We start from the raw sequence: 20,636 nt of genomic DNA on the forward strand, positions 1-20,636 counted from the left end.
TCATCATTGAAATTTCTGTTCTTCGTGGTTGTGTTGTACTGTGATAAATATGTTCAGAATAGTATTTTTCACTTTGAAATTGTTTGGAAATAGGCATATTCATGTGTGTGCGTTAATACTTCTTGCAGTCTTATGTTGATATTTGTCTTATTTTCTATAGTGAATTCAAAGATTGTAGGCTCGAATCCCATTGGTGTCGGGTTGGCCATTTTTGTTCTGTACTTAACATCTCTTCAACACGTAATAAATGTACGTAACACGACTTAATAAGTTGAAAGTCGGTTTTGATGAGCAAATTGTGCCTATTTTTAATTAATTTGCTACGAAACGCTAAATTTGAGAAATTTAGATGCTACAAAATGCTAAATTTTAAAATCAAAACTCTAAATCTCTGATTTTTAAATGCTATAAACCACAAACTCTACGTATGGGTTGGTTTTTACCAGTTTTAAAAATGACTGCGGATAATTCACCGAAGTGCGAGCAATAGTTAACGCGAATTATCGGGAGTGCACTGTATCATGATAAGCTCCTTTCTCCTCCTTGGTTATTGATATATCACGTGGATGTAAATATATGAGTAGAGAGCTTTAGGGGACAAAATGTTGTTGAAAATAAGGTCACATACTTTCAAACGGGATGAAGAAAGCTAATTGAAACGACATGTAACTGCACTGAACATCCTATTCAACTATATGAAGGGTCTATTTTGTGTTCTATCAGAACCAAGCTCAGGATATCTTCCTACAATTTGACCAACAGTGATAGCACCAGGACCAGCCAGCCTATTCTATGTTGATCACAACAGGGCTCCTTAACTCATTTTAAATTCATTTCACAACTCACTCGTGCACTTATATGTTGTAAAACGCTTATTTTAAACACTGATGAACCAAAAACCGGTTATGTAATAATATAGTGTGCTGACAGGACTGTTGTGAATAATAATAATAATAATAATAATAATAATAATAATAATAATAATAATAATATTTAATTTTTTAGACAACATACATACCGGCCAACTTTACAAAACCAAAAATCGGGAGAAAGTTTGAAATGAAAATCAGAAGAAACAATTATTGATCAAAACTGCTTATTCTACATGTCTTGTGCAATACAGGAGTACTATAGTATATAAACAACACTTATTTTCTCGTAACCGGACTGTTGCTATATGAGGAACAAGGCTAAAAATTACACATCTCTATTCCCTCACAGGAAGTACATGAGTGAGATGATCAGTCTCTGATAAGCCTTCCAAAAATAGTATGAACTCAGGCTCCATACGTGTGAATCAGTCATGCATCTACATGCCATTACTTAGCAAACGCATAGATTAATACATTGCACCACGCGCCCGTGCGAGTATGCGAAGCGCAATGCTATCATATCAAGTAATAAATTAAAATTCACCGGAATTGTCTCCAAATGGCTTGTAAAAACCAGAGAAAAGTCACTAGTTGCTATCTTTGAAATTCTGTCGCTAAAAAAACCCCCAACCAAATCTACCGCTTAGTTTCTAGAATCGATTAGATTCATGTGAACAAACACAAACATCGCAAGCGAGAATGAGAGATTAACAATCGATACACGCGACACAACATAAAGGACTCAAACATTGCATATTCGCACACATTTCTCGCATTAACAAACTTCGATATTCCATTTGAAAGTGGCCAATGAGCAAAGGACTTCTGGCCACTGGCGTACAAAGCTGAAATGGCTAGATCAGATCACAAATGTTTGCAGTTGACCAAAAAATAAGCTAAAATCAGGAAAGATAATAGAATAATCGGGAGACGGGAAAAACTGTCAAATATCGGGAATCTCCCACCTAAATCAGGAAAGTTTGTAGGTATGAACACAGGATTACTTTAGTCAGGTTAATGGAGGTTTTTCTTCTTTTTGTCAGAATAATACTGTTCCATTCTTCATGAACGTAATTTTTCTTTCTGCCTCTGGAATATTTCTCGCTATTCTCTGCTTGTTTATTTTTGCCTGCAGTTCCGTGTGTTTATCTTTATATATCGTAAGTGTATTTGTCTTGTATTTTAAATCTTCTATTGTAATATGTTACTCTGTCATGTCTTCTCTAAGTTCAGTGATCCATCTAATATTATTCTAATGCTTACATAATTATTTTTTCTACTGATTCTATTTCTGGTGTTCGTATTAGATGCCCTAAGAATGATATTCATTTATTTTTCATTGTGCTAGTCACAGCTTCTATTTCTTTATAAACTGTTTCACTGGAAGCTAGTCTCCAGACTACATTTACTTCATGATTTTTATTAAACAGGTTCTCACTATTCTCCTTTCTAACTTGAGTACTCTATCTATTACAACTGTGTTTGTTGTTCTGGATAATGTTTCACATGCATATGTAATTTGTGGCTGGGTGATTGTCTTGTAGTGTTTCAATTTGGTTGCTACTTAGACACTTATTAGATGTATTCTTGGTAACATGCTGTGCTGAAACCAGTTTATCTATTCTATTTTGTCAGGTTGATTTATTGTTCAGGTTATATGTGATTATTTCATTTAAATATTTGAATTTTTCTACAATTAAATTTCTCGGTCTCCCAGCTTAATTTTGTTTGCAAGCGGAAGTTGAGTTAGCATGGTTTTTTTGTTTTCCAAACTAAATTTTCAAACCAATTTTTTCAAACTATTTCCTGTAAAGATTTTATTTGTTTCGTTTCCTGAATATTGTTGGCCAGAAGAGCTAGATCAGAAAGTCCTAGCTAGACAGTTCAAATGCATGCTATCCTTCTGGGTTCCAATTTTTATATATATTTTCTCTCATAACATAGTCTAGTGCACAGTTAAAGAAGAAGTGACAATTCGTCACACTGTCTTAAACCAGTTGTTACAAAGAATGATTTAGAAGTTCCCCTCTGAACTTAAGTTTAGAAATTGCATTAGGTACAGTAAGTTCGATAAATTTGATTAACTTTGGGCGAAGTTCAAAACGTTCTAAAATTTTTAATGAAGATTGTCTGAGGATTGAGTCGTAAGCTTTCTAGAAATCCATAAACGTTACTGAAAGGGGCATATTTCATTTTCTGTAATATGCCATTACCAGCTTCAAAGTTATTTGTTCAGAGCAGTTTCTCCAAGGTCTGAAGCCTACCTGGTAATAACCTAGGCCCAACTCTCTATCAAAATGTCTTTTAATCTGATTATATAATATCTTAGAGAAAATCTTATACACAATAACAATAATAATAATAATAATAATAATAATAATAATAATAAATATAAAAAACAACAGAACTGCTGTTAAATATTTAATAATGATTGTAACTCTTCCTACAAGACACTACACTGCAGATGCCTATTATAGCTTGTGCACGATAATTACTTACAGATGTACCATTATCACACTTGTAGTCCTAATAGGAAATCATGATGAAAAAAAAAGGAACAAAAACTAAGAATTTTCTTGACATGGTGGTTATTCACTATGAGTAAACTGTATACGGAGTAAGCTGTACATGGAAATAAGCTTCACTTGAGCCGGTGAGATGAGAGCAACTGTGGAGAAGAAAACTCCAAACTTGATCCACAATAAAACAAATAGTATTAAGTAGGAAACTACTCTTGTAAAGGTCCTTGGAACATATACTGCATTAGAAGATCAAATGTATATGTATGGTGTTCATAAATATGTCAGTGAACTTACTTCAGTGTACATGTGAAAAACCATATACTAAAGCATCAATTAACATCACTTGCCACAAAATGGCAAGAGATGACCTGAGAGGCTGACGACCTGGACAGTTGAAACAGAGTAGAAACGGGTAAATGCCCTTAAAACGAATACTACTGATGAAATCAGTTCCACACTATCACCATGTACCAAATCTTGGCAATTTCTTCTCAAAGAACCTCTAAAAAGCCAAGAACAATCACACAGAAGCTAAGAAAATTATTTTATATTCAGGTTATTTGCAAAAAAACATTTGAATTCAAAATGTTCTCAAAATATTAAATTACTAATTAAACACAAACTAAAAGAAGATAACAGATGAGATTGAAGGAGAGAATACCATTATCATTGCAAGAGGGAAACTTAACTCTAAAAATAAGTCAAAATTCATACTTCTCTAACACTGATCAGTAGGTGGAGGGAAAGGTAAACCCACAGAATGAAACAAACAGCATCTAACATGAGTGTGCCAACTACATTTTTTTCTCTCCAAATTATACACTGTGTCTTCTGTCCTTTATGACCAATATTGCACAGTTCTATGACATCTATTTCAATTTCATATAACTGTAAGGAAACAACAAAACCTAACATAAAACATTTCCTAAAGCACCATCCATTAGCAAGAATGTGTAGCAAATTAAGGGAACAAATGGACAAGCAAAATAGCAAAACGAAGTTCAGGACGTGATGGGTTATCCAATGAATATCCAGACTTGGAAAGTCCCTGGTCAAACAGAAAAATGGCGACAAAAGTCTCTACCAACTACCCATTTCTTTCCACATCTGATTTCATAAGCAACCAAAACAATTATTTTTTATTTGGCAGAAATGTATGTAATAAATGACAATATGCATGCCAATTAGTCCTACAAGGAGTTAGCTATTGATGACAAAGATAAGGGTAAAGAGATGCATACATAATAAGGATTGTCTAAATTACTTATCAAGCAGTCGAAAGGTAAACAGGAGGGCACATGTACGTTACTGAATATACTTCAATCAGATGTAAACAACCCCTGCAGTCCAACTATCAGCCTGCTTGGTAAGTGAGATCTTCACTAAATGATTTCTGTGAATTTTAATCAAACTTTTCAGATGTACTAACATTACCTGGGTGGCATAGGTTCCTTGCTAGACAAACCATCTCTTGCCTGCCTGTAGTTATCATCACTATCTGAGCGAAGAGACGTTGACCCTGGTGTATTCTGACTAGGTATGCTGTTACTGCTGACTTCAACAGGTTCCTGCGGGGCTGCCTGGTGGGGGCTTTTGGAATGATTGTGATGTGGATCACCTGCCACTCCAACAGCAGGTACAGGCTGAACTTTCCCAATTGTGGTGCAACTACTGCTAGCACTCTTGGTCACTGCCACATTAGTCCCACCCACTGCAACACCCACAGAACTGCCCACTCCTATGTGGTGATAGGAATGAGAGTTTCCAGAGTGTCTGGTAACGTTCATCACATTGTCCGATAAACTGCCACGGTCACTCACAGGCTGGTTTCTTTTATTCCTGGCCAATAATAGGAGAGCCAGAAATCAGTCTCTATCAATAAACTCATTACAGACATGAAGGGAATGTTGTAAACAGCCCCCACAGTTCCGGAAAAACTGAGCAAAATAAATAAAAATCAATCATTTCTGCTTAATTTGCAAATTTCCCTCGCTAATCAATTCAATTATTAAAATCCACAAAAAACAAACAACTTATTTGTATACCATATCATTGCAGTAACATTAACAAGAGACAATTTCAATTCTTAAAACATTTTCTAAGATATTTTTTTGAAAATAACAAGAGTTGACTTCAGATACAATTAAAAACACATGAAAAAAAAAAAAACCTTTGTGCAACTTTGTTCACCTAAAATCCCAAATTTTAACAGAAAAACAATCTCACACTCAACTCAGCACGAAATTACTCATTCTACTTTCTCAGGAATTCTTAGAAACGGAATGGATAGATACATTACAATTTAAACACATGGCACAATTTAAATCAACAAAACCTACAGAATTGCAAATTACTGTAGGATCAATCACAAAATATGAAGACAAACTGAATGTGTTTCTCCAACAAGAACACTCAGTCTCTTACATATTCATGAAAACTCAAAAGCAATTTGACAAAAATATGAACATTTCTCTCTTCACTTCTAAGAAAAAAAATTAACTTCTTTCTCCCTTCAATATTACAGAAATATAGCAAAATTACACATCTACACTACTGTTTACATGTTCAATCCTTCAGCACACAATAGAATATTTTATTTTTAGTATTGATGACCACACCTCCATATTATGTTTTATGTTCAGGAGGGTTTCAGATTGAACAACTTGAGGCATAAACAAAAATTCCAGTTATACAAGTCACAGGAAAGCAAAACAAAACCTGCTGTTGATTTCAAAAATTTCACATGGGAATTGGTCACAGGTTAGACATCCTAAATATGGGGCGTGGTACCAATTTCATAATCAATATGACCAACGTAAATTTTCCTTACTCCTTTCAACACATACCAACAAATACCATACTACATCATATCAAGATTTGGTACTAATATAGAATTGGTACGTAAATATTTCATGGGAATACAAGTAAGACAATATGAGCCGATTGTAGAAATGATGACTAGTTTTAAGCGTTAGACAACGTCTAAGTTGCACAGGGTCATCCACTGCATAAACAACGTTCAGCCGGTGTTCAACTAGACATCATTTAAAGTTTCAATACTGGTTCGAAAATGGAGATGGAAGTATCATTCACGCAACTCTCCGCCTGTCGCAACCAATGAAATTCCTCTGTGTGTGTGTGCGCGCACGCAGTGCTAGTCAGCTGTTGTCTTCCTACACATTACCTAAATATGGCTATGCATGAGCATGACTTGCCCACAAATAAGAATATCGCTTTCAGTGGAAATTAAATCTTGTGATTGAGTATTATCGACATTAAAGGGACACGCCACCATACGAGAAAGTATAGTTTCGATTATAGTGTTGTTACGGTAAGTGTAATCACAATAGCTTCGGCGAAGGGAAGATGAAACAATAGTACTATGTAACCGAATGATTTGTATGGGCCACGTAGATGAAGCTTGCATTCTGGAAATCATAATTTCGTAAAGCATCATCGGCAGCCCGGAAAATTGTTTTCCGTACTTTCCCTATATTTATACCAGGCAAATACTAGGTCTGTTATGGCCACGGCTCTTCTTCCCCAATCCTTTTCTTTAAATAATAATCACCACCATCATCAATTGCCTTTACCTATCTCATAGTTGCTGAAAACTTATCCCAATTAGTGCAACGATATATATATATATATATAAACCACAAACAGCCTACATTTTAGTTTTCACTATTACATGTGCTTACTTGGCAGTAAATATAACTGAATCCCTCCCAGTCTATGTAAGAGACAGTGCTTCTGACATGTATGTACTCTAAGTAACCTATAATTCCATGGAAATTACCCCATGTATAATAGAATATATATATATATATATATTGCCAAGAATTGTAGTCAAGTGGACAGTTAACGGACTGTCCCTTTGACAGTCTCAAGAAACAAGTCTCTTGAAAAGCGAAATCTTATTTTAAGTTGTACCTCTCCATACATTTCAAATGAATTGCTGTGCGCCTGCAGCTTACTTCAAACTTGTGACTTACGACCTTCTAGCCTCTCGCTGGGCTTCCGAGAATGTGGTCTGTTAGTCCACGCCGTTTACTTACATTATTTCCATGTTCTAAACCAAACACTTGAAGGTTGGGTGTGTCATGTAGATCTACCTCCTCCTTAATATAGCTTACGAGTAAGTAGACTCTCAGCTCCTAGATCCTGTTGAAATTGTGAAATGTATTTGGTCCCTGCAAGTTACCAAGATTCAATAAAACTAAATATTCTCTCCACTCTTAAATATGAATAATTAATTTCATTCAAGTGTCCGAGTGAATCGATTCACAGGAACGGCGAGCTCCTGGCACACGATTCAGCTTTCTCCCAGCGGACAGTGCTGAGTGGCGCACTCACTGGACATTGACGGGGAGCCGAGACAGTGAATCATAGCATATCGAAGGAATCGTGAACGAGCACGGCTCAGTGAGACACAAGACACACGCGGATCTTTATCAGCTCACTGGACACTTGCACAGAGCCAAGCTTCCGCTGCAGCGAGACATACAGTGAGCCATGACACACTGAAAGAATCGTATGCTATAATGGACTCTCGAGCTCAGAACATTTGAAAATAATACCCATTTGAATTCAGTGTCCTCTTCTTACAGGGAGAGTTTAAATAATAGATGGATTTATTTGCAGTGTTAAAAAGGCAGTCAAAACATAATTCTATAGTAGTTAGTAGGTAGGTAGGTAGGTAGGTAGGCTATTAGGTTATACTATTTATTAGTTTAATGAATCTTAGTATTGTAACTTAGTTGACATTTGACAATTAAACTTGACTCTAGCCTGCCCTATGACTATGAGTCATGCTCATGACCACTCAAAAGTACCTGTTTTATATTGGGAAGAACGGCTCAGTATTCTCTCAGTTCATATGTCACATCATTGCACAGGACTTCAATCATATGTTGACAGACGCAATAACTTAACCAACAGTATATTGAATCAGCAGGCTATTGTACATCTCGGGTAGCCTATACAAAATATGAAGATTTAAAAAAGCCTCAGCTGATAGAAAAATACACATTTTCAAAATTGACTGAGCAAGTTGTCCTGCGGTTAGTATCACATACTATGCGCTTGCATTCGGGGGGATGGTGGGTTCGAATCCCACCGTCGGCAGCCGTTAAGATGGTTTTCCGTAGTTTCCCCATTTACACACCAGGAAATGCTGGGACTGTACCTTAATTCAGGCCATGGCTGCTACCTTCCTAATCCTAACCTTTCCCACCCTGTGTCGTCGGAAACCTTCGATGTATTAGAGTGACTAGCATTTTTTTCTAAGAAAGGAGTTCATAGTATGACAACCAGATGGCAGCTGCGAGCAATGAATGCTGTTGCTGCTGTCTTACCAGCACATACTACACAGATGCAGTAGGAGCGGTGACTAATGTGCCGTGAATCGGATCTCTGTATCGATTCAGTAATGTGAACGGAATCAAATGTAAAATGAATCCAATGTCCCATCACTACCCTCCACACCCACAATTCCTTGAGATTAAGGAATATTATAATGTACTTTATGAAGTGTTATAAAACAGAGAAAGGGGATAAGGCCTTTCCTTTTTCCTGCGAGTTATTAAAATAACTATGTAACATACTCTATTTCATAAATACATTCACAGGGAAGAAGCACAATGTTGGGAACAGCCATCGCTTTGTTGCCATCCTTCGTTTTCCTTGTGAGTTGCTCTGGCACATGTACTGCATAATCCGTAAACCTGTGAATCACTGCCAGTTTATCACTGTTGAGAAGTCAACTATTTTTTATCTATGCCTGGTTTTGTTATTCATCTGTTTCTTGAGTGCATTTTATTTTTACAATTTTTTCACAAGCATACGTAATTTTTACCATTCTTTTCGTGGGGCAGTAAGACAGCACTGTACTACCCGGCGTTGTGTGGGCAAATTTTAAAAAGCAATTAATTACATACCCACACCGCCCCGACCGTATATAAATTATCCTTTTATTTTCTTACCCAATTTACCCTTCAATGTCAGTACTGAATTTAGTATGTATCGTAGTTCACAATTGTTGCTGTAAAAACATACGTAATCCCCCTCTAAAACCCCTGTATTCCTGTCTTCATAAAAATAATTTCCCGCTTAGTCCCTTCCCCCTTTTATCTTGAAATTAAATAATGAATTTCACCAATATATGTGCTGCCATTTTCCCCTGATGCCGTTGAGCAGAGCTCTGTAATATGGCAACCTGTTGTCATAAGTGCAGTACTGTTTCCCTCATATGGAATGACCTATAAGTCAACCAGCATATGTATTCGAACAACACTGCAATTTGCTACGGGAACTGGGATCCTAATCCTGAGTTTCTGAACATTTTCACATCTCTGATCTCTCCCGAGAGTTTCCTCTATATATTTATAATTATAATTCCTATTACTATAACATTAATAGTATTCACTCAATTAGGACAGTGGCCATATTGCTCTTTTGGGTAAGCTTTCGTTTTCCTTCATACTTTTGTGTTGTTTTCTGGAGATTTTTGGGTCATTTCATAGGTCACTTTTTGGGCATTTATTAGGTCATCATAAGTCGGGCCCTGCTAATAAGGAACTTCTTACCAATTATTTTGCCATTAACAGCAATAAAAATAACACTGGCAATGCCAATATTCACTTAGGAAGAAAAAGGAAAACAGCAAAAAGTCAACTATACTAGATTTATACCAATTACGCAAAGAGTTGTTTTCAGATATTCACAACTGCAGATTCCTATAGATCATTGAAACAATTTGCCTTGATACAAACTATCGCATAATGTTTTACAGCGGCCTCGTTAAGGAAAATTACTCCAACCTCGCTTCCTTGCTACATCCACAGACAGAAAATTAACCTGACTTCAGATTTGTATATGCATGACTGTGCGTAAGATTCATTTGCGCTAAAGAAAATATCCGCCTATGCAGCAGTGGTAGAGTATATTCCCCAGATCCTATGATCAAACCTGGCAGAGGTAGCACATTTTTGAATGGTGCATGTAAGTCAAATTCTCCCTCTTTGAAAACTAAATGCTCTGAAAGGAAGAGTATCAATGTTACACGGTGTATTGCTGTTCATGACCTAAATTGTTTAACTGATGAGTACACTTATTATTCGAGACATCACCAGTAAGATTTGGGGAAGTAATTACAGTTATAAGCATAGTAGTGTAACAAAATTAATGACAAGAGTAAAAATCGCTGAACATGACAGTGTATCGAGATGTTAAATGTCTTATCGTGGAAGGAATACATCAACAGGAAAAGAAAGTAGAAATAAAGGGTTGCTGGATGAAAAACACCCTTATCTTCACTGTTTTCAACCCTTATTGATTTGTATCAACCATTTACACATTTTCTTGGTTGGGGAAAGTACCACTAACATAAAATATCACCGTCATCAGTGTTGCCAACTCTAGCTGGAGCCTCTTTGAAGTCACTTAGTGGCAGAATTTCAAAGGTAGTGACTAGCGACCTTGCCATTAGGAGAAAATTATGGCAAATTTTAATTTAAGACTGCATAAATTTGGCAAACGATGTAGTCAACACTAGGATTGCGCTTCGCATAATCGCGTGGGTGCGTGATGCAATATGTTAATCTATGCAATTTAAGTTATGGTATCTGAGTGCACGATTCATTCACACATTCGTATTATTTACAGAACAGTTATCTGGCGGATCCTCCCATCAACACTTCCAGTAAGGGAATGGAGAGTGGTAATTTTAATTTCCCTGTAATTAGATTGATGAGGCGATGACATAATTTGGATAACTTTTTATCTGATTATTCCCAAAGCATTCATATTCGATGGCCGCATTATTTGAATGTAGTTTCGAATTAATGATAATGAAAGTAATCAAATGAAACATCTATAACAGAAGAAAATGAAAATAAGCGATTATTTTGTATTCGATTAATATTGTGCCCGGTTACATTTCCCCTTAAAAACGATCGTCACCATAATCTCACTAAAAGTAGGAACTGCACCCACAAGCATGCATTGTGAGTTACCATATACTATTAAACACAAAACATCTTAATTTAATCCAGTAGGATCACCGAAGTAGTTCAATTTCGTGGCCACTTGACATGGAACACGAATTTATTCAGGCTACACACACACACACACACACACACACACACACACACACACACACACACACACACACACACACACACACACACACACACACACACACACACACACACACTCTTGAGACCCTGAGGGAAAAAAATCTGGTCTGTATTCTTTACTAGAGTATTTTCTACTAACATTCATACACATGGAAAATGTGTCAAGAGGATTTACAAAACATCGCTTTTTTCACCTGTGTTACCAGAGCCTGAATTTTGTCTTCTTAGCAAAATATTCATGATATATAAAACACTGAAACACAATACTTCCATTACTCAGATATGTATGATAAAACGATATAAATCAGGTATCAGTAATAGTTGCTATATACTTATAAATCTTGCTGAACACATTACTTGTTGATTTTTAAACTTAATATTCAGTCACATGAATGCCAGTATTAATCTGGGTTAAAGTGAGCAACTACTGAAGATTTTTAAAAAAATCAATTATAACAGTCTTACATTTGACCTTATCAGTACCAGAATCAGATTGTGTTTTATCTCAGCACACAGCCTACATTGCATTGCAGCCAAAATCGAGCTCACTTGGCACAGTGAAAGTGAAGACACCTCAGTAGCAACTATGATTTCACGTGGATGTGAAAATAACCTGGGTGTTTTGTTGTCTTTGTGGGTTGTATATTTCGTGTAAACAAGAAAGAAATGTTACAGTCAATCTTATTTCAGAATTAAAATCAGTAGCCAGGTTAAGCTCCACCCCGTTAGATGTTGTGCTGACACGTAGGAGGTTTGAGGTTAAGGAATCTGTGGTTTATTGACGTGGTAAGCCACGAACAACTGATATGAACTACAGTGCTTCTGACTGAAGACATTCAACAACAACAACAACAATGTTCTATTCTTGTTATATTTTCAATTAGTCTGAGAGAAACATATGCAAGTTTTAAGTGTTTATGAGTGTGGGAGGCAAGAATCATTTTATTATGAAAGGCTACAACACAAGATGAAATATCTAAAGCTCAAAAGGCAATTATGAACAAGAGACAGAGTTTGAAGGATGTTCCACCATTCAACACATTGTAAAATACATTACAATTATAATAAGACCAGTTTCGACTCCCTTGGAGTCATCATCAGTTCCTGTTGAAAACTAATTCAGGGGGAATCTGATAACAATCATCATAATAAGAAAATTTAAAAGTGATAGGCTAGCCTGGAAAAACATCAATGGGTTGCAAAACATTACTTTGAAATGCAACGTATACATGGCAAGCAGCACTTGGAACTTAATATGTTCCTAGTTCTGGCCTAAACTGTCCTGTGTTCATGAACACGTAACACTGGAAACGCATGCACTGCTGAACACGTGGCACGGACACTTATAAATGAAATCTTGGCTCTCTAAGAGCGTTCCTGGACTTGACGGTTCTGTTTCTATCAAAAAAAAAAAAAAAAAAAAAAAAAAACTGGATAAAATACACACACCTTGAAACAAATGTATAAAGACAGAGTTCTGGTCTAGACTATCGCGCGTTCATAGACATGAAAATACTGGAATTTTTTGCACTGGTTGAAAACACACGATATGACCCATCGATATGAAACAATTGGGATTTCAAGTATGTTCCTGGGCTTGACAGTCTTGCCTCCAACTGATTAAACTAGTTGAAACTTATATACATCACATGTACATGTACTTGGCATCTAAAAGCTCTTGGTTTGGTTTCAAAAAATTTGTCATGTGTTCGTGGAATTAGAACCACTGGTCCTGCTACAATCTATTGGAAATAAATGCACAATCGTAGCTGGGAATATACACATTGATTGAAAGTTTATGTACAAATATGAAACACATGGCACTTAAACGTTCTTGGATATGAGTAAAATTGCTGTCGTGTGTCCGTGCAACTCGGCACAGACCAGTCAGGCGGTCTTGCCACACTCAACTGGAATATGTGAACAAACAAAAACCAAACTTGTTAACCATTATGATCACACAATCACAAGAAATGTTTGGTAATCAGCTGAAATTACACATTGGTTTGAGATGCTTAGATTACAGAAAGGTCTTGAGTCTAATTTAGAATTATTACCGTGTGTTTGTGGAACACGGAACTTGATTGTTGCCCGTGATTTAAACATAAGGCATAGTTGAAATGATAATGTGTTAGACATTCAAAATATTTGGAATGCATGAGCATTCAAATGGTTCCTGGAAGGACGGCAAAATATACACGATGAGTGCAACGGCAGGCTCGTTACTGCTACAGGCAATGCAGCCACTGTTGCAGTTCGGAATGTGGTGGACGAAGATCAACGCGTCAGCATTGATGAGATAATGAATCAACTGCCTCCTGGTATGGATAACGGATGCTCCTCTATTGAGACAATCCTGTCAGATGTCTTGCAGTATCGAAAAGTCTGTGCAAGATGGGTCCCACATTTGCTTACTGATGCTCACAAGGAAGAATGGATCAAGGCAGCCTGAGCTTTCCTGCAAATGCTTCAAAGAGAGGCCCGCATTGTCACTGGATATGAAAGCTGGGTGCATTATTCAACTCCAGAAACAGAACGACGAAGCATTGTATGGAAGAAACCTGGCGAACGTGCACCAAAAAAAGGCCAAGACCTCAGCCTTCAGAGATACGAGCTCTAAGCGTCGAACATAATAACAATTTTTTTTTTTTTTTTTCCACTGTAACTTACTCACTGGCATACTGTTTGTAGTAAGTTTCTGGAATCCTGTATCACGTAAATTAGACCTACATTGACTATTAAAGGTTATGTTGAACTCGAGAATATGGTTTCGAATGTATCAATTCCCAACAGTTCTCCACAGCATTACACGTTCAATATTGCCAGTCACTAATCACAAGAAGATTGAAGAGTATGAAATTTTGGTTTATTCATGACCTAGAGCTCAGCTGAAAAGTTTGCATGCTGCACAAGCCTGTGGGAAATGATACAAACTTAAATGTTACACTACGCAAATAAAAGAACTGCTGTTTTCAGAAAGGATATACAATCGAAAAGAGTGAAAAACAAATATCTAACCCTGGACATAATGTAGATATTTTACAAGTAAGAACATTTGACGAAACTTGTTCCCTCTTCAAGTAGAGCCGTCGAAATGCGTTGTCTCCTTCCAGTTGTTGTGGCCACTCTCCGATTTATGACTTCCGAGGATTCCTTAAATAATATCAACTGAATGCGATGCTAAGATAATCCCTTGCGCAAGTTCACCACTCATGGCTTTCCCATCGCAGTACTTTCTCAAATTATCATGAATTTTTTAAAATTTGGGTGGCTATTTCTAGCCGAGTGCACCCCTTGTAAGGCAGACCCTTCGATGAGGGTGGGCGGCATCTACCATGTGTAGGTAACTGCGTGTAATTGTGGTGGAGGATAGTGTTGTGTGTGGTGTGCTAGTTCAAGGGATGTTCGGGATAGCACAAAAACACCCAGCCCCCGGGCCATTGGAATTAACCAATTAAGGTTAAAATCCCCGACCTGGCCGGGAATCGAACTCTGTACCCTCTGAACCAAAGGCCAGTACGCTGACCATTCAGATAACTAGTCGGACATTATCGCAATCTGACATTAATATCAAGATCCATAGGTATTTCATAGCGGTCCTTTCGCGAGATACATTTCCTTGAAAAATGCTCAATCGAGGATTTAGCGTTGAGAGGACAAATTTCTGGATGGTTAGTCTGGGAAATAGTTCGAAAGAATAACACAGAATTTTTACAACGTGATTTACGGAAGATGTTCCCAGGTACGCTCGATAGGGTTCATATCGGGGCTCATGGGTGGCCATGGCAGTCGTTGGACCTCCGCTGCATGTTCCTGGAACCATTCCCGGGTGACGTGGGAGCGATGTGGCGGCGCGTTATCTTGAAATACCGCAGAACCGTCTGGGCGCTGGAAGGCCAAAAATGGGTGGAAATGGTCTCCGAGCAGCTCAACATATCGCGTACCATTCAAAGTCTCTTCCAGAACAACTAGGGGGCCCATTCCATACCACGAAAATGCACCCCAGACCATAAGAGACACCAGCGCCCTGGACCACACCTTCGAGGCAGGCGGGATCCATCGCTTCATGTGGTCTGCGCAATACACGGTGCCTCCCATCGGCATGGTGCAGTTGAAATCGTGATTCGTCTGAACATATCACGTTACGCCATTGTTTTAGTGTCCATCCCTGGTGACTGGCGACAAATGCACGTCGTCGTGCCCGATGACGTTGGGTTAACAGTGGCACCCATGTGTGGCGCCTGCTCCCATACCCCATAGAACCCATGTTCCTACACATTGTCCACTGGAAGATGTGTCTAGCACGGCCTGTGCTGAACTGAGCTGTGATTTGTTGCACGGTTGCCCGTCTGTCACTACTGACAATCCATCTCAAATGTCACCGGTCACAGTCATCGAGGGTGGCGGGACGGCCGGTCGTTCGTCTGTTGTGGACGGTGACACCCGCATTCAATAATTCACGATACACCCTGGACATGATTGATCGTGCGAAGCCAAATTCCCGCACCACTTCCGAAATCGCACTTCCCGTCCGTCGGGCACCGACCACCATACCCCGTTCGAACGGTGTCGGCTCACGGCGATGTTCCATGAAACACCTGTCGCATGCACAGCCACTGCTCACAAGGTCTCCTATACAACTGCCGTTGGCAAAGAGGGCGTGTGATGTGCAGACAACACACCTGCGCATCAGTGCTCCGCTATCCCATGACATTTGCTCAATCAGTGTATGTTTCTAATCATGTAATCCCTATCCGTAACAAATTTTGACGGAAGATGTTTGCAAACCTAATCCATGGCAAACCTCTGCACTTAAAAATAGGCTGTATCCACGCCCAAGATTCCGTACAAAACCACCATCGACTCCAAGTGGAACTCGTTTAATACGCCTCAATATGTAAAGCAAACCCGAGTTAAGCTGCGCCTGAACCATAACCTGCTTACAGACATTAATGCGGGTACAATATCTTATAAGTTATTCAAAATTAGTGAACATTCCAAATTAAATTCAGTGCATATTACACTAATGAAAGGAGTTCTAAAAGGAGTTAATTGATATGACAGTGCATCTATTAACAATTTTGTGCTAAACCTGACTATGACAATTGGAACTCTTTCTACCATTCACTTGAATGCTGAATACCAGAATCTCTTACTAGTGCAGCCTACATGAATATTAATAAATGCAAGACGTGAATTAATGAGGCACTTGGAAACATCTCATAAACTTACCACTTTGTACCAGAACAGCTGATGACCTCAGGATCCCTTGAAAAATCAAAAATGATCAAAATTCTTTCAGGGGGGGCACACTGGGGGGTTTCAAAATTGGGTCTCGGCATAAGAACACAGTCAGATATATTAATCCAAAGCGATAACGTATAGGTCTCATGGGCTTATAAATTTTCCTGTAAGTCCTAATTTTTACCCCCCCCCCCCAACCAAATAAAAATGGCGGCACAATGTGCCAGACCAGCTAGAAAATTGAAATTTTGAAAAATTATAGCTCTTAGCCTTTATTTAACGGAAAATACGAAGATGTTTATATTTTTCACATTTTATCCCCGAAAAATATCAAAATAAGGGGACAATTTTAATAACGATGCAGATCTTTGTTTTGAGGTATTTAGTGGCTACACTGTTAAGACGAAGCACAGAACAGATGGCACATCTTCGTTCAATTTGGAGTGATCTACAAATTTCGTCCTAAAACTTTGTCGTATCTCTCTCCCTTATACGTTAGATTTGGCTGTATTTCTCCAGTCTGTGTAAAATTTGTGCTTTTTACACGTGTATTTCATATTTTGACATACTTATAGTAAAGATAGAATCATCAGATCCGGCGTAAACATTGTCCCACAGTCGCCATATGTGAACCAAATTCTGTATTTCTAGCCGTCTCAAATATCCGGAAAGTAATGCAGTGTGCAAAATCTGTATCCAAGGTTAGCCATATTCAACGTCTCTAACTATTTAATAATAATGTTATTTGCTGTATGTCCCTTTAACTACTAAGGTTTTCAGAGACGCCAAGGTGCCAGAATTTAGTCCTGCAGGAGTTCTTTAAAGTGTCAGTAAATCTACTAACATGAGGCTGTCGTATCTGAGCACCTTCAAATACGACCGGACCGAGCCACGATCGAACCTGCCAAGTTGGGGTAAGAAGACCAGCGCCTCAACCGTCTGAGCCATTCAGCCCGGCCCTAACTCGATCTAATCCACAAATAGAGGAGATAGGAGAAACTGTCACATGGTCTACCATGTACATCGCTAAAAGAGGCGTTTTATGGTGCAATACATTTGTTGATATGACATACTGTTAAGCAGAGGTCACTCTTTAAATGAATGTTTGCAATATTGTAAATGTGCATGTACTTATGTATATCGATCTATATGCACTGAAGTCAATTTGTAGCGATCTAAAAAGGGTGTATCTGGAATTATCAATACTCCCCAGATCCACCTTGAGTGGAAGTAGGGCAAGGGTACTTCTCAAACTCCTGTGTAACTGGCATTAGAAAGTAGGCATACCATATTCCCTTCTCGATTTGACTGGCAGAACTTTACAAACGAAATTTAGACTGCCAGAAGGCAAGAGGGCATGCTACTCTGATCAAAACACCCCTATCTGACTCTGGCAGTAGGCAAATTGAGCCTGCCATTATCACAACTCCATAACTCGCACAGGAAAGAATGCACAGGGTGGGGGTTTGATAATTCTAAAGGAATGGCAATTTAATAAAATCTCACTCACCGTGTGCAGAGTGATTTATATAGAAATCCGTATACAATATAGAATACCATAGCAAAGCAGGGATACATTTGCTATTCAAAGATATAAATTTCATTTTGTTTCTGTATAGAACTGAGATCACAGAGATAAGTTTTAGTAAGGTTCAACCTTTTCAATACAAATTACAAGTCGTGTGAGATGTTATCTACAACATTTATTCAACAGTAGTACCAGTTTCGACATATACAAATGTCATGATCAGCCTAAATCACACAAATTGAGCAAGTACATATTAATTAAAATTGCTGTGGTGGCATGTATAGATACACGACATAATACACTATTTTTCACCAAATATATACACTGATTAAAATTTTCAACATGCTTTAGCTGTACCATCAAACTTTTCTAATTTTTTTTTCAAACACTCTGAACGTGTGGAAGTCCTTGAATGTTTTTTTGTGTTAAAATTAAAATTATGTACTCATAGAAAATACATAATAATCTGATACTGCTGATCTGTTTACATACAAATGCTTAAATCATCACACGCCATTTTACAGTTGCGTTTAAAATCTTTTAGAGATTGTCTGTCAACTCATTACAACCGCTTGTTACTCAAATGTCGTTCAAGTAAGAACAGAAATTTGGTCGATAACACATTACTCGTATTATGGAGCTTGTGGAGCTTTCAATGAATTGAGAGACAATCGCTAAAAGATTTTAAATGCAACTGTAAAGTGACATGTGAACATTTAAGCATTTGTATGTAAACAGATCAGCAAGATCAGATTATTATGTATTTGCTATGAGTACATATCACTTTAATTTTAACACACAGTAACAAAAAACTTTTAAAGACACCTTCCGAGTGTGGAAAAAAAAAAGATTAGAAAAGGTCGATTGTACAGCTAAAGAATATTAAAAATTTTAATAAATGTATTTGCTGAAAAAAGGTATATGATGATGTGTATCCCTACATGTCACCACAGCAATTTTATTTAATATGTACTTGCTCAATTTGTGTGATTTAGGCTGATATCTGTATATGTCGAAACTGGAACCACTATTGAATAAATTTTGTATATAACATCTTATGCAACTTTTAGTTTGTATTGAAAAGGTTGAACCCAACTAAAACTTGTCTCTGTGATACATTTGCTAGTCATAAATAGTTCTTACGTTTTGTATTGTTTTCATGCGTTCCCATTATCCTGCATATCGTGCACATTTATTAGTCTGTTTACTGACAGTTGCAAAACCTTTGTATTAGATGGCAGGTATTCATGCAAATTTTCTGGGGCACCTTATCAAAAGGAAATCCGAGGCTACCGGTTGGATAGATAGTTCTGACACTACAAAGAATGATCAGAACATATATCATAGTGAATGTAGCAGCATCAATAATAAAGATGATCCCGAGTGGAATGGAAGCTGCAAGTACAACTATTGTTGATGTACTCGTGTGTAATGCTATGTAGCAATAGAAAAACATAACCGAAGAGGTTCAGAAAGTTATATTTATTGCAGAGAATGAAGCTGGGGAGGTTTGCTTCCTTGAAAATAAAACTGAACGAATTTTGTGTATTTAGCGAGACAGTATGTTTTCTGTACAACTGTTGACTTTTAAGGTTATTGTAAAAAAATTTGTACAATATTAAGCAAGCCACACCGTGATGTAGTTCTTAATCAAACTTTTAACAAAAAACACTAGATGTTTTGGTATAGTTCTTTTCTTAAAAGGTTGGTAAGCTGAGGGCCGAGGAGAAAAGCCACGTACTACAGCAATTTCAAATGGTACTGCAAACCTGTTTCAGAATAAAAGCTACGAGAATACAGAAATCAATAACTGCCATAAAATTTGTTTACTTCAACCATACGAAAGTACTAATTTCTTCTTTCCTTTAAAAAAAAAAAAAAACATACCAATTGTAAAATTTCCTGTTTGCAATCTAGTTCACACACAAATTGTTCCATTGCCACAATCTCTGTACGACAGAGTAGGTAATTTGTTGCAACTGGCAGTCATGATATAAACCTATAGCTCATTTCACGTTAAGAAAACACTATTGCTCTTATGGGCCTACAAGGAGTAAACACACCCCCTCTTAGATACACATAATTCCTCGTGATTAACGAACATTATACTGTACTTTGTAATGTATTATGAAAGATATATAAAAAGGACGAGGCACTTTTGCCTGCAAGTTATTAAAATAACTACATATTATTTTCTTTTTTATAAATACGTTTGTAGGGAGGAAGCACAATGCCGGGAACAGCCATCCCTTCATTGCCTTTCTTCATTTTCCTTATGTGTTGCTCTGGTACAAGCATCGTGTACTCCCTCACTATGTGAACCACCGCACGG

General features: G+C 37.5%; 1 protein-coding gene across 9 annotated transcripts in view; it reads right to left on the minus strand.

Moving 5' to 3' along the window:
• Larp4B (La-related protein 4B) overlaps positions 1-20,636 on the minus strand; it is a 965,589-nt gene that overhangs the window by 129,908 nt on the left and 815,045 nt on the right. For 8 of the 9 annotated variants that reach the window (XM_067147303.2, XM_067147307.2, XM_067147301.2 and 5 more), the window contains one exon: positions 4,829-5,233. The exons of the other annotated variant lie outside the window; for it this stretch is intronic. In XM_067147303.2, coding sequence (XP_067003404.1) covers positions 4,829-5,233 — 405 coding nt within the window. The remainder of the gene's footprint in view (positions 1-4,828; positions 5,234-20,636) is intronic. 9 annotated transcript variants of the gene reach the window in all.

Source organism: Anabrus simplex, chromosome 5 (assembly GCF_040414725.1).
Source record: "Anabrus simplex isolate iqAnaSimp1 chromosome 5, ASM4041472v1, whole genome shotgun sequence".
Taxonomy (NCBI): Eukaryota; Metazoa; Arthropoda; class Insecta; order Orthoptera; family Tettigoniidae; genus Anabrus; species Anabrus simplex.